This window comes from Pseudopipra pipra, chromosome 5 (genome assembly GCF_036250125.1).
Source record: "Pseudopipra pipra isolate bDixPip1 chromosome 5, bDixPip1.hap1, whole genome shotgun sequence".
NCBI classification, from domain to species: Eukaryota; Metazoa; Chordata; class Aves; order Passeriformes; family Pipridae; genus Pseudopipra; species Pseudopipra pipra.
In genome coordinates this window covers 4383932-4399061 of record NC_087553.1, presented here as the reverse complement: position 1 = coordinate 4399061, position 15130 = coordinate 4383932, and the positions used below count along the sequence as shown (strand labels likewise).

Here is a 15130-nt window from a genome sequence, read left to right as displayed (position 1 = left end):
TCAAGGCAGAAACTGTGGTTCCACGTTAAAGAATTTGCAATGTAAAGGGACAAAATATAGGTGGAGAGGCAGGTTATCCTCTTTATTTCTTTGCTTTACGAAGTAGTCTTAAAATCTAAGCCCCTTCCCTAGGTAAGAGTTTGCTTTCAGATTCCAAGGTTCAACATCAGAAGATGGGAGCAATCAGCTTATTAACCACAAGTTTTACAAGTCACTTCATGTTTGGTCTGGTATCTACACACAGAAGCTGGGTAGCAGCTCTTAATAAGATACTGTCCAATAAATGTATTTTTTCCAGCCCTTGATTGGCTTCTGTGAGTCACAATTAGGCTTTAAGGAAAAAAAGCCACCCAAACTTCAGAAAACACTAAAATGCTGAAACCCAAATAACAAGTCCTGAGCTCAGCAGCTGCCTGAGGGACCTGTATGACAGCAGTGGGCTCCAGCACACTCTTCAGCCCCTGCAGATGCCACTTTTCCTGCACATCACACAGCTCACCTGCACAGTGCTCATCCTCATCCTTCCTCTCTGCCCTTTCCTAGAGGCAGCTGCTTCCAAAGTCTGTCCATATGAAGGCTCAGCACCCCCAAATCTACAGGTGCCAACTTGCAGTCCTGTGACCTGTCACCACTGACACCTGGCAACTTCTGACTTCTTAGGGAGCACAAAACAGCAATATTCCACACAAGTCTCATTAAAATTATTTACACTGCAAGTTGGTTTGTCAGTAAATGGGTCTTCTGACAGAAAACTGCCTGTTGTCTGGAAATTTGGCTCAGAGCTCCAGCAAAGTTGCGTTCTTCTTACAGATCCACTTTTTCAATGTCTGACAGTTGTCTGCTTGGATCACATTTTTCCTTCTGTAAACAGCACAGTTCTTGTCGGTCTCAATTCTCTTTAGAGCTCTCCTGCTGCGGGAGCAAAAGGAATGCAATGAGTTGTCAGCTTTAGATTCAGTACTAAATTAAAAATTCTGGCTAAAAATACTGGTGGAGTCCTGAGTGAGGGGGTCAGGTGATGCCCTTCTGGTAACCAGCTTGAAGCACAGCAGCCAGGAACAGGTGGGATAGGCAGCCACAGCGGGGTCTGCTGGCTGCTGAGGGATGGATACTTGGGAGCATGAGGAGAAGAAGGAGGAAAGCTCCACATGCAGCCACAATGCTGAAGGACCCTTCGGCTACACAGATCCCAGCACCCATGCTATGGGACAGGCATCACGTTCAGGAGGCAGGCAGCACGTGGTCTGTAAAGTGAGACAGTTTGTTGACAGTGATTTCAGTAGAAGTGTGTAATAATGTCTCTCAGCATTAATATATACATGAACTGTGGCTGGGGTCGGTCTTAGAACCAGAAAACATATGTTTCCAAAAGTGTCTGGCAGGAACCGGCTAACCTGGGGCTGGCTGTAGAATAGACTCTGAATACGTGCCTGAGGCTGCAGGATTATATCTGTGCTTTGGGAAATTAGCTCAGATCCAGAGTTGTATTTCCAAGCAGAGATACCATACCTTTGCTATTGCCAAAGACACCCCCCCCCCACAAATCATCACCTGTTTACTTTTACTCCATGATCTCCAACTGAACTCCATTGTTTCTTCTTGTCTTGAGTCTTCAACACAATCCAGATATATTTGGGATCTTTCTCTTTATTGTCTATAAATTCCTGTGGAAAGAGTAGAAGCATGTTAACTCACAGAAGAGCTTTCCTGCTGTGTCCAGGTCACTGTCCTGTCTCAGGCACAGCTTTTAGTCCCTCACATGGAGAGCAAGAGCAGGCATCCAGCCATTGGAAAGCAACCCATTACAACAGCCCATACACTAGTGATCAGCCACAGTTTTAATTCAGGCTGATGAGCTTCCTGACAACTGCCAAACAGCAGACAAAAATGTAGTGATGCCCTTCACCCTAATGAGACCAGATTGCAAATCTTGGTCTTTAAGGTAAAAGACCTGTTCCTCGGGGAATCATGAGTTTCTCAGAACCATTTGGTAGTACCTTGATATTCTTTTCCTAAAGGAAAAGGAGAAGGAGGTTTGGCTGTTGAATTTCTATTTAGTGGCTGAATCAGACCTCTCGTCCCAGAGCCAAGCAATAGAAATGTGTGAAAAGTCCTCAGCATTTCCTTCTCCCGGTCAAAACTACTCTGGCTTCCATGCTTGGCATCTCTTGTGCTTCTCCTCTTCAACTCTACTCTGTTGACAATCCCAAAACAGGTTCCTGTTGATGGGGAGACAGATGCTTTGCCCTTGATGGGGTTCTTGCATGTGTACCTGACATCTGATACCTTTTCCCTTGGAGAAATGTTTGGCTAAGGCAGATGCCTGTTGTGTTTTCAGGGCTGCTGCAAGACTCACCATCTCAATTTCATCTTCAATGACAAGAAGCTGGGATTTCCTGGCCAGACACTTTTTCTGGCTGTCATCCCAGCTTCTAGCCTCCTCAGAGAAGTAGTAACATCTGCCCCTGTGCAGCTGCCACCCGGGAGGACAGAGCTCACATGTAGTTCCTGTGGGTGGAGAGAGGGGACCATTAGCTCCCACTGTGACTCATTCCAGTTGCCTTGTGGCATTTTATGCTCATGTGCCAAAAAAGTGGCCAGTCCACACTCCCAAATGTGTATTTCCTGTGTGTGGAGAGAGGTTTGAAGGCTACAGTGACCACTTGTCCCCTCAGCTTCCCACTCCCTTGCTGTGGCACCGTGCACATCTGCACTTCCACTGGCACATACCTGGACTCTCTGCACCTCCCAGTGCACCTGCCCAGTAGAGAGCACTGGGAGGACCTGGAAGGCTGCAAAGACACTTTTTGTCCTCCCACATTCAGCCCTTGTGAGGAGACCCTGTGGGATGTGACAGGATTTGGGGGGTGTGAATTGGACACATGATGTGACCAGGCACATAAGATGACGTCCAAACTGCTGTCCATGAGGCTGGAGAAGGAACTGTGTTAAGTGGAATGTTGCTGTTCCCAGGTCAACTTCCCATTTCATGCAGAACATCTAGAAGGAACATTCCCCATGTCTTCTGTCTTGGCTTCCTCTAATGTTTCAAAAGAAGAGCAAAGGATCAGCCCTCAGAAAAAAACATTGGTATTTGCCAAGAAAAAAAAGATCAGGAAGGTCTTCCCCTGCCTGATCCTTGCAAATGGATCGAAAAGCTGAATTCCTCCCACTGTTTGTGAACAATTGATGTCTGGAAAGTGTTCTCCAGGCCAAGGGGAGGATCTACAATATATGGCATTTCTGACAGCAGCTCTTGGTAGAAAGACTTGTAAAGAAAGTACCAGAAACTTTATACCAAAAGAGGAGCAAAACTATTGTCATTAAAATGTTAGTTTAGATTCTGCCTCTGCAGGAACATGAAGCTCCCTGGGTAGTACCAATGAGTTCCCATAAACTGTAGCATATCAGAGAAATGGGAACAGAGACAACAGAAATGTGCACACAGCATGTCCTGTAGGCTCACCCTGTCCATCTTCACACAGTTCCTCCATGAGCCATTTCAGGAGCACTGCAGGGAAGGTCTTCTCTGAAGAAATGTGATTGCCGCTGCTATTCAGACTATACTGGGACAAACCTTCTGATTTTCCTGCTCTGCCCTTCAAAACTTGAAGAGAGAGAGAGATTATGGTTAACAACCAGGATAAGGAAATGTGGTCTATGTATCCAGTGCTGTACTGAGTGTGAGGATGTGTTTGTGTATGTACATTGGCTCGTACAGACAGTCAGTTGTGAGCAGACTCAGTGAGAAAAAGATGTTCACGTGATGGCCTGGGTTGGATAAGACCTGAAAGATCATCCAGTTCCAAACCCCTGCCATGGGTAGGGACACCTTCCACTAGCCCAGGTTGCTCCAAGCCCCATCCAACCTGGCCTTGGACACTTCCAGGGGTGGGGCAGCCACAGCTTTTCTGGGCAATCTGTGCCAGGGCCTCCCCACCCTCCCAGGGAAGAATTTCTCCCTAATATCCAATCTAAAGCTACTCTCTTTCAGTTTGAAGCCATTTTGCATGTCCTGTCAGTGCAGACCCTTGTAAACAGACTCTCATTTCCCATATTTGTGTACAACTGAACACCCTTAATGCAATACTGAGGGAATTTTTCTTCCAGCTTGTGAGGTTTAACCATGCCTGCGAGGAAGAGATGAAGCAGCTGGCAGGATCTACTCACATTGCTTGGCTTGTATGGCTATGATTCCGAGCAGAATGAGCACAAGGACTCCCAGGACCAGCACCACATAGAACCAGGCTGAGCACCTGTGTCGACAGCCTCAAGGGAGGCAGGAGGAAGGGCAGATTAAGGTCTTGGCATTATTAAAATGAACACTTGCGTAGGCAAGTTTCTTCTGTGGAAACAGCAGAGAAATCATCTGCCTAAAATCAGCCTGGTGTTTGAGGGATACAGGAATATTTTACTTATTAAAAATTTGTGTCCATTTTGCATACATGAAAGCAAAATCTAAATATTTTGTCAGACCGAGCAAGTGGTTTTCAATCATTCCATTAAGAATTCTCTCTTTCTCCTTTGAGTTACTTTTCTCAAGCATTGCCTCCTCCCACCTACACACCCACACTCTGCAAGACCCTGCAGAGCAGTTAAGGGAAAGTGTCAGGGGTCGTCTGTGGCATCAAGGATGGTCTGTGGTGTCAGGGATGGTTTGTGGTGCCAGGGGTGGTCTGTGGTGCCGGGGTGGTCTGTGGTGTCAGGGATGGTCTGAGGTATCAGGGATGGTCTGTGGTGTAAGGGATGGTCTGTGGTATGTTCCTTCTCTTTGATCTCAAGTGTTAATGTGCCTGTCCTGTGGCTCAAAGCCAACTTCCCTGAGTGCACAGAAAAGGCAAAAACCCCATTCTGACACCATGGCACGGGGAAGTACCTCTAAGCATCTCTCCAGCTGTTTGGCATTCATCATCTCGTGAGAGTGAAATCCTCAGGAAGAGGCAGAATCCGAGGAAATTTGGGGTCGAGGTGTCAGTTCCACCAGACACAGAGTTGCATTGTCATAACATCTGTTTTCCTGACCTTGCTTGTGTGAGATGAGCAACTGCCCATTTTCTGGCTGCCTCGGATATAAGCTGTAATGTTCCTCTTTCCAAGGGCCTGACCTTGCCTGGCAGGCAAATCCTTCAGTACAGGAAGGGTGGTAATCATCAGTGCACTACCAGCACACAGAGAGCTGGGAATTACCCTGCTTCCAAAGCCAAGTGTGTCCCTGTGACTCTTCCTGCAGAGACATTTACAAGAGGATTCCTAAAAAAACCATGGAATTTTACTTTCCTTTGCTAAATTTTCAATGTAGGGCACAAAGGCATTTTTAAGAATTAGTTTTGAAATGCCTTTCAACTTTGTTTTTACAAGGAAAGTGTAAATAAAATAGCAGAAAATACCCACTGGATGAAATGATAATTCAGTTTTTTAAGGAGAGTGAACATGAAGACTCTTGATACCAGGTTTTACCATTGGGCAATAGGAAAGACTAAATCTATAATAGGAAAGACTAAACCTATAATTAGTAACCAAACAAAACAGCTAAAATACACTACCGGAAGAGGAAGTCTCTGGTCTGCTGTTGCCTTTGAGTTTCGGCTTCACGCACAGCTCAGCGTACATGATCATGTTTCCTGTGAGGAGCAGAGAAATGCTGACATTTGTGGTTGTGCAGATCATTAAGTGGAGAAACAACAAAGAATTATGTAGAAGACTGAGTCTGTCAGGAAGTAAAATCCTCCTCCATAATCTTTGAACTACTCAGGTCCTGTGTGGCTTGATCAGGAGGCAGACTAACAGACTGGATGGATAAGATCTGGATCCTATCCATAGCGAACATCCCATCTGTTGCTAAGCCATCTCAGAAGGTGACATAGGGGCTTGAGGGGCATCAGAGCCATGACTGCTTTGTGGAGCAAAGAGGTGCCAAAGGGAAAACTGCCACTCAGAGAAATGCTCCTGCAGCAAGGTAATTCTTGGGGCATTCCTCACTTGTGAATGTTTATGCCAGGATATTACATGGTGCATGGAAAAGGAGAGGAACGGACCTGATGGTTGGAGACGTGCTTTTCCAGATGCACATTGACAAAACAAAACCAAAGAAGGCATAAATGTAGCATGGTGTGGGTTAGATTCACATGGATTCTTTCTGAGTGTATATTCAATTTTGTTTAGCTGGGTATTTTGCAGTTAGTTTTCTTCTTTCCATAAATGGAGAGATTTTATCAATCTGAATCAATAATAAGCTTCTGTGCTACTGCCTTTGTTTGTGATCACTGAGGCTTTTAAAAAGTGCCTCATGTTGTAAAATCTCACAAATAAGGGAAAAACTTAGCAGAGGAAGAAAGTCTCCTTAGGCTAAAATGAGGTATCATCTGATATGAGAATTGCTGAAGTGTAAAGAGGTTTTACAACAAGAAAACCACTGAGGACCTGATTGGCAAATAAGGTTTATTCATACAGGTGAGATATTCTATGCTTTAGGGAACCTGATCTAATACACTTGGCTGTTTCCTTTATTTAAGTTTATTAGTTCAATGAACTAACAGAAAATTTGTAAACTATATTTACTGTTCTCAAAAACAAATGCTCATGAAAATTTTTCTTCTTAGAATGTAAATAATTTTCAGAAAACAGTCAGGGCTTTTAAACTTTTAAATGCACTGTAAATGGAGACACTTCTAAACTAGTAGCAATCTGCTACTATTCTTAATATTTCATCTCTCAAATAAAGATCTATTCCTTTGAAGAATATCTCTAAGTCTGTAAAAGAAAAATTGTCCATGCAAGCTGAATATTTAAAAAAATTATTACTTCTATAACAGTGTGTTTTGGCACATTTGCATGTGATGTCCTTAGACATCAACAGGCAGATTTAAGATATCACATAACCTTAATTTTGCCAGATGCTTCCACACCCTTTACCTAATTCAGCAACAAGGAGCCCTGGTAGTGGGAGGAGATCTCTATCACTTACTAAAACTGAAATTTCACTTCATTTCTCTGTACCAATTGTCAGGTGCAGAAAAACATCTCCATTTATTGGAAGTTTCTACTTAGTGGAAGTGCAGGAAGGGATTACTCCTGGCAGGTTGTCCATTATGGAACATTATGGGCCACCCCATTCAGGGGGAACTGAGAGAGAGAGAGTCCAGCAGAAGGTCAGCCTGGTCAAGAGGAGGTTAAGGAGGGGAACAAGAAGCTAAAGGGGACAGCTAGTAGCAGGCTACAACTACTTCTAGACTAGTTTGATGACAGAGTTGAACTCTTCTTGGCTTGGCTTTCTGCCAAGGAAAGTTCCAGTCTATCAAGTTTATCCCAATAGTTTCCCATGAGTGAGCTTTCCTTATCATTAAACTGCAAACTTACACATTCTCTGCAACTGTGCCACCAGTGGTTTTTTATATCTTTTCGTTTGTCCTCAAAAAATACATTGAATAGACTTTGAGATAAGAACAGAATTTGGGAGAACTCCAAGAAACTGCATAATTTCACAAAATGAAATCCCTTTCTCATAGATCGGGAAAAGCTAAAGATCTGTAAAGGGACTTTCACTCTCAAATCCAGATTTTACATATTTAAAACACCTACTCAGCTGCTGGAGAACACTGGCAGAAGTTCAGCTCCCTGCATGTTTACCTTTCCTCTGCACCAGAGCTTGGCAGCAGCTCCACCTTAGCAGAAAAAAGCTGTGCCCCCCACCTGTGTTTTTTAGTATCTACTCCAGTAAATTGACTGTAAAAGTTGCACAAAATGCAGCCAGGAGGAGGTGGGCATTTTCCATTTTCCTAGATATTTGAAGTCCTGCCTAAATTCTGGGAATCTGCCACTCAGAAGGTTCATCTGCCAAATTTTCTGTGGTGATTAAATTAAACCTTCTTCATGGTGAGAGTTTGAACCAGGAAGTGCTTTCCCTCAAGCTGCTTCTTTTTCTGCAAGGTAGTCAGTCTGCCTGAGAGAAAGACTGGGATAAAATCTGGGAAAGGCATGGATGTGGCTATTAGCCATCCTCAGGGAACATTTCAACATGTCCCAGAGCTGGGATATTGCCAAGGCAGAAACTGTGATATTTGCCACAAGGAGCCCCATCACCTTGGAGCCGAGATCCTCACTTGGAGAACCAGCTTCAAATTCCTGCTCCAAACTATTTTAATAGCAACAAACCTCATGTTAATCACGAGGACAGAGAAATAATTGTCATCAAGGAAGTATTTCTAGTGTGTTCTATATTAGTATGAGCTCCAATACTGCTTAATACGATTTGATGCTTTTTCTGTTTGTGTCAAAGTGAGCAGAAATATAATTGCTAATGAAATCTGTAAGTAACAAAAAAATTAACAAAGCAATAAATAAAGGCAGCCCTGTAAGTTCAAGCCTGGTCAAACAAAATGTATTTGAGTATAATCAGATGTAAGAGTGAGGGAAGGTGATACTGGCAGTTATAAACAGTGAAGAAAAGATTATTTCAGGGATTTTTGTCTCTATATAACTTTAAGACAGCATAACCAAGACTTGTAGTAGTACTGGGTGGATCTCTGGTGCCCATGTTTTTAAAGGAGATGGAAACACTGGAGTATGAACAGAAAAGCATCCACAACAATAATTAGCATTTTTTAGAAGTTAAATATTTAAAACCAAAAGGACATTGAGAAATTACTTGATTATTCTGGTCAGTAACTTCATGTGAGAAAATACCGAGAGTTAAAATCTGTTTGACAAGAATCATCTAGATGTTAATGAAAAATTTCAGTGGAAATCAAAGTCTGCCCTGCTCAAATTCAATCCCTTCCTTTAGACAGCATGATTAAGGGATGTTTTTGGATGTCTTCGAATCAAGATTTGATGTCTGTCTCCCTTTACAAACAAATTATATCATTTTAGATACTGGGCAAAACTCTAGGCAAACCCTCTGTGCTTTGTATTGCACAGGTTACAGCAGTACAAACGATATCCATGGATGCATGAACATACACTCTAAGGTAGTAGTTCCTGTTTTATATATAATACAGTGAACTCATTTTTATTTTTTGAAGATAGGTCTTGTAAAAATATATAAAAAAATAACATTTTCTGTCATTTAAGTGCGTGTTTTCAGAGCACCATCATCACCATTCATCTACGTTGTAACTAGAACATCTTATAAAAATGCTTATTACACAATGTTGTTTCCTTAAGTGATTAAATACATTAAGTACTAATGAGCCTTGAAAGCATGAAAATATGCTCTTAGTCTGACACCACAAACATTTTCTATTTCCTCAGAGTGAGAAGTTGTCATTCATATTTGCTGTGATCCAGAATTTTGTCCAAATGCTTTCATGAATGAATTTCATTTTTTTCCAAGTAGTAGAAATGTTACTTCTTAAAAAAAAAAATAAAATGTTTAAATCATCTCCTTACCCTGAATATTGACTTAATGTGTTACAAATATATGAAGGGATCACAGATTGATAATTTAGTTCTGGAAGAATCACTACTGGAAAATTAAAGAGAAAGAGCAGGAAGGTTTTAGGATTTATTCAGTACTTCCTTCAGTGGCAGTGACTGCACTTTCAACTGCTACTAGTTTTCTGATTTACTAATTAATTTAATACTCCTTTTCCACAAATACGCCTTAAAATACATTGATCTGATTTTTGGACTAGGTAGTAATTTGGTGGAGCGTTGCCTTGATCATGTTCATTTAAAAAGAAATATTATGCCCATTATTCAAAAATGAACACTTTTTCTTCCTCATTCTGCTTCTTAAAACAAGGGACCAAATCTGAGCTGTTGCTTCTTAGTGGTTCTGACTTAGTAGCTTTGCTGACTTATACCTTATGAGGATTTCTTCCACTATTTCCAACTTTTCCCACTTCCCATGCCTTCTACATGCAGCATGTTATAACCTTCTTCTAGTTTTATCCAGTGACAGTATTAAATATGAAAGAGAGAGAGACAGAGAGAGAACATGAGAGCAAACAGTGTCCACCCAGGAGAGGATGAGGTGTTTTACCTGGAACTGGTGTCTGAGAAGGAACGTGTGGTTTTTCCCTAGGCAGCATTGCCACATCCGCATATGTGACATCCCCTGCCATTGATGAGCAAGTCCCTCTGAGCTATGGAAAGAGCAGGTTTAATACAGTGGGTTGCATCCTGTATCAGCTTTGCCTGCCTCCAGAAGTCACATACACCGTGCTATGGCTCTGAGAATGGCTGAGAAACATCAAAAAGGAAGGAAGTTACTCCTTTCAATACAGCTTCAAAGCCTATTTGCAGACATTCTGTCTCTTCTTGTGTGATCTCTGGCCCTTCAGAATACAGGAGAAAATGAAGACTAAAAAACATTCTTTGTAATAATATATATTAAAAAAAAAATCTTGTTGGTCAAAGCAGTGTGAAGTTTCTAAGGAATAATCAAAAATGGGCTTTCACTTTTCAAGTGCTGGTTCTCATAAGAAGCGCTAATGCAATACAATCAATGTTGTGCTGTATTATCCTCATGTCCATGATCTTATACAGCCTATTCACCTAAAAGAAAGATAAATAAGATATATATCAGTATAAGATGTTTTGGGGTTGATGTAACTGCAACCACATAGCTATAAAAATGTAACTCAAATTCTAACCTGCTCCACGCACAGAGCACTTTAATGGTTTAACGACTGGATTTAGATGGTATTGATGAGGTGTTAAAATTAACTCAAAATAAAATAACTGGTTACAGTGTTAAGTGCAGTAACAAAGAGGAAAAAAAAAGAACCTTTGATAGTCATGGAACAGATTACTCAGAAGTGCTGCTCAAGTACAATTTATATGCAAGGTATCTAATCATTATTTATCACCACTGATAAACCGATACTGTGAACTGGATACCGACAAGGTTTGATTCATGGACACCTACCTAGCAGGCATATCACTAATCCTAATGTGAAACAAAACGTGTCCTCTGATTCAAACAGTTTCCGTTGCTTTCCCTGAACTTTTCATCATCCTTTACAGCAGGATATTTAGGCCTGAAATGGAAAAAAAAATCCAAAAAACCAAAAAAAAAACAAAGCAAAAAATAACCCCGAACCAAAACCCACTTTCCGTATTTGGACTTTTTTAAACTTGGGTCCATAAAGGAGAGCTAGAAGGCTTGCTTGAACACTTGGGCTCTCTTTCCATCACTTAAGCAGTCTTTTCTCACCTAAGCCCCTCCTAAATTAGTCAAAACCATTAAGATGTAACAATGTATAGTCAGGGTACACACAGGTCTTCATGAATGAGTGGAAAAAAACAGCGTTTCTATTTTAAGGGAACATGTCTTCCCGTCTCCTCTGAAAAACACATTTTCAGACAGAAGAGCAAACTCATGAAGCGTGCAATGCAGACCAGGCAGCTGCATCCTCTCTGACTGAGCAGATTCTCACTTGCCTGAAGAAAATTAGGAATGCACAGAGTTAGTTTCCAGAGCAAACTTCCAAATAACCATAAGCAGTTCTCATTTGGGATTTGAAGTCTACATGCTGTGCTTACTGCTAGGGCAGATAATGAAAAGGAGGGTGAATTTTAATTTTTAGAAGGAATAGATGAGCCTTTGCAAGACATTTTTCTTAAATTCTTTCTTTCCTATTGGAAAGCTATCTTTTTCTCTCACTGCCACAGTATTTTCATTTGCTAACTATCTTCTTTAGTGTTAATAGTTTTAGCTCTGTTAGTACTTTAATTATTTTCTATTGTTTTCATTTTGAATTTTAACTTTATTTATGAATACTCAGATGTGAGTCACCACGCCAGTAGCACTTCCAGAAGAAAAAAACCCAGGCTGTTGTAGGAAAAGGCCATTTAGATCCAAGAGGTCTTTGTTAGCAAAATGGCCCAGTGCTCATAAAGGTGATGGAAATGTCTAGTCCAACTCCTGCTCAAAGCAGGACTGATTCCACAGTTAAATCCAGTCACTCAGGGCTTTATCCAGGCAGGTTTTAGAAATCTCCATGGGTAGAGATCCCATGGGCACCTGTTGCACCATTGTCATGAAGGAAGAATTCTTCTGCTTTGTTCAGACAGTGTCACAGATGCACTTTTATCATATATCCAGAACCTGAGCAGACCTTTCCCCTGTGACCATGCACTGCTGTCTGCTGGTAGATTTTGCAGAATAAATGCTTCAGAAGCAGGGACTGGCTCAGCCCAGTCATACCCCCATTGGGATCTTTTCACACTCAGGTATGATAGTCATTTTGGTTTTTACTCCTGGGGGAAAAAAGTGGCCCAGATATAAAAATCATGGAGTCATTTAGGTTGGAAAAGAACTCCAAGATCATCAAGTCCAGCTTTTACTCATCACCACCTTGTCACCCAGAGGACTGAGTGCCACATCCAGTCATTCCTTGAACACCTCCAGGGATGGTGCCTCCACTATCTTTCTGGGAAGCCTGTTCCAATGCTTAACCTCCCATGAAGCACCTTGAGGTCATTTCCTCTTGTCCTGTCACTTGTTCCCTGGAGACAGTGAGGTGGTCTCTGCTGAGCCTCCTTTTCTTCCAGGGTAAACACCCCCGGCTCCCTCAGCCACTTATTCACAAACTGTAATCTGGGTTGAGCTTAATTTATTGCATGATCCACCCTTGTGTCTTTTAGGTTCTCCAGGTAGAGTCTCGCTTCACTCTGTTCTCTCCTCCCAACCACCTGATGAATATGCAGAGCTTATAGCACACTAATGTTGGTGAGGCCTCTAAAACATCAGGGCTTGCTGTGTATCAGCCAGCCACGTGTCTGGGAAGCAGGGAATGATTTTTTAGCCTTGAGTTTTCAGACCGGAGATATCTGCAAGGAACAATAGTGGGATCATTGTGTAGGATTCCTCTGCCACTGCTCACTGAGAGCTAATCAGCCTGGAGTTTCAGGGGCTCTGTTGAGGCAAAAGAGGTGCCAGCTCATGTCATTCTCCACCTTGACACATGCTCCTGAGCGTGAACACTGACTCTCCACTTGTAACTGTCATGCCTGAGTAATGTCACTTGGTGATGTTCTGGTGTCAGTGGTTGCCAGTTCCAGTTTATGCACAGGGTAACTGTGATAACAGCTGCAGATGACACCTCTTCTGTGGGTGTGACAGCATGTCCTTCACTGCGTGCAAAGGCACAAGCAGACAGAGAACAGCAACGTGGGCTGCAGAGCAGAATTCAGCAGAGCAGAACTCAGCACCTGCTGCCACAGAACAGGCAGCTCAGCCCAGGACTCCAGCTGCCTTGTGGTGCACATTCTGAAGAACCTGAACTGCTAGTCTGACAACAAAATGGACCTTTGTACTTCCCAAAAGCTGAGCTGCAACACAGAGACTTCCAGGCTAAACTGAGTGATTCCCATGAGTAAATCTGCAGTTTGGGTTTCAATTCTAACCCTCTACTGTGTCACAGCAGAGCCTGTACATACAATGAGATGCAAGAGCAGCACCCAGAAGGCATGATCAGAGTTAGGGCTGAAACCATAGACACTATTGCCATAAATGAAAGTCTGTGCATTGTTATCCCACACCGCAGAAAAATAAAAAAGGCATTTAAACAGAGAAAATCCATGAATTCACCAAGATAAAGGAAAAAAGAGAGAGCTTAGTGAAGCAGCAGTGCCTGCAGAGTGCAAACTGAACAGCAGCAGCTATTCAGCTGCAGCTTCACGTTCATTAGGTGGGACATGGATTAGGTGGGAAGCAGACAGGGTTGGAAGCCTGTGAAGATGGGTTTCTTCCCAGTGCAGGGTTTGGGATTTTTTTTGAGCATGTCAACTCTTTTTGGAACTTCAGAGTGATTCTCAAAGATGCTGCTATGCAAATTATTCACTCTGAGTGCCATGTGTTCCCCTAGATGCATTTTTCACTGCTAACCAGTGGTGGGGTGAATATGTGGACAGGATGATGTGTGGAGTCTCCTGAGCAGTTTGGTGATGCTGTGTCAGGAAAGAGCTGGTGAACACCCCTTCCAGTACCACACTGCTGCATTGCCTTCTCTCCTCTCCTGCACTCTCACATGCTGAGTTAATTTTCCTTCAAAGGATTGTAGTGCTGGGACCAACTCCATAGGTAGCACGTTCTTGGCAATATTATAAGTTATATTTTGGTCTTCTACAAGCCTGTGTCTGTGACTTGGAGAATGGCGGGGGGAAAATGGTGTATCCTTCTGCAGAAAATAAAATGATCTGGGTTGGAAGGGACCTTAAAGGTCACCTAGTTCCAAACCCCTGCCATGGGCAGGGACACCTTCCACTAGCCCAGGTTGCTCAGAGCCTCATCCAGCCTGGCCTGGAACACTTCCAGGGAGTTCACAACTTCTCTAGGCAAACTGTGCCAGGGCCTCACCACCCTCACAGGGGAGAATTTCTTCTGAATATCCAATCTAAACCTGCTCTCTGTCAGTTTGAAGCCATTCCCCCTTGTCCTGTCACTACATAGTCTTGTTAATAGTCTCTCCTCATCTTCCTTGTAGCCCCTTTAGGTACTGGAGGGCTGCTATAAGGTCTCCCCAAAGGTTTCTCTTCTCCATACATCTACACAACAGCATCTATTGCTTTGGACAACAGAGGGTGTCTCTGCAAGCTGAAACACAGCAGAGGTGCTGTAGGTCACCTAGGTGTGATTTCTGCAAACAAACCAAAGCAAAACAAACCAACCTAATAAATACCAAAAACAAACAAAAAACCCACAGACACTCAATTTTCACACACACACACAAAACTAACAGAAAAAAACCCAAGCCAAACACCAAACAAAAACCTCTGTGTAAATTAAGATGGCTAATGAGCTGAGACCACTGTCAAACTTGCTGTCAGCTACTGCCTCGTGTTTATATGCCTCTGTCTCCCAGTCTCCTTTTTATACTGGGACTCTCAGCACTAGTATTCCAAGCCTGGTGTTACTATTAGTAGTGCATTTTACCCAATTCCCATCTTATTTCTCACTGGCAACTTTAGTAGCACCAACAAAAATTTTGGCAGATTTGTGGTTTTTTATGATAATTCAAATATAAGATTTGTTATTACAGAACAAGCCCTAAAGCAAACCATAAATGCTTAAGTGCTCACCTGCACTGGAGTTTCTCTTGCTTGCCTTGAAACTAAGTTCTGTGTAACTCTCTTCATTCTCCATCTCAGTATCAAAGTCTTTTCTTTCACTTGCACTAAATCC

General features: G+C 42.5%; 1 protein-coding gene and 1 long non-coding RNA gene across 2 annotated transcripts in view; both read right to left on the bottom strand.

Moving 5' to 3' along the window:
• Positions 1-124: 124 nt before the first annotated feature.
• Positions 125-10547, bottom strand: LOC135414005 (killer cell lectin-like receptor subfamily F member 1). The gene is made up of 7 exons (XM_064654227.1): positions 9983-10547; positions 5544-5621; positions 4171-4269; positions 3467-3607; positions 2357-2508; positions 1552-1664; positions 125-912 (listed from the first exon to the last, which is right to left on the bottom strand). The coding sequence occupies exons 1-7, from the start codon at positions 10062-10064 to the stop codon at positions 777-779; spliced, it is 801 nt and encodes a 266-aa protein (XP_064510297.1). The 5' UTR covers positions 10065-10547; the 3' UTR covers positions 125-776.
• A 938-nt stretch (positions 10548-11485) lies between these two features.
• LOC135414008 (uncharacterized) overlaps positions 11486-15130 on the bottom strand; it is a 220626-nt gene continuing 216981 nt past the window's right edge. Inside the window, exon 3 of the long non-coding RNA XR_010430535.1 lies at positions 11486-12403. This is a non-coding gene — a long non-coding RNA (uncharacterized LOC135414008). The remainder of the gene's footprint in view (positions 12404-15130) is intronic.

Coding starts and splice junctions, on each gene's coding strand:
- LOC135414005 (XM_064654227.1), bottom strand. CDS start 10,064: ATGGCAGGGGATGTCACATATGCGGATGTGGCAATGCTGCCTAGGGAA. Junction 1,665..2,356: donor TTGAAGATGAAATTGAGATG/GTGAGTCTTGCA, acceptor CTCTTTCCACAG/GAATTTATAGACAATAAAGA. Junction 913..1,551: donor CATGGAGTAAAAGTAAACAG/GTGATGATTTGT, acceptor TTGCTCCCGCAG/CAGGAGAGCTCTAAAGAGAA.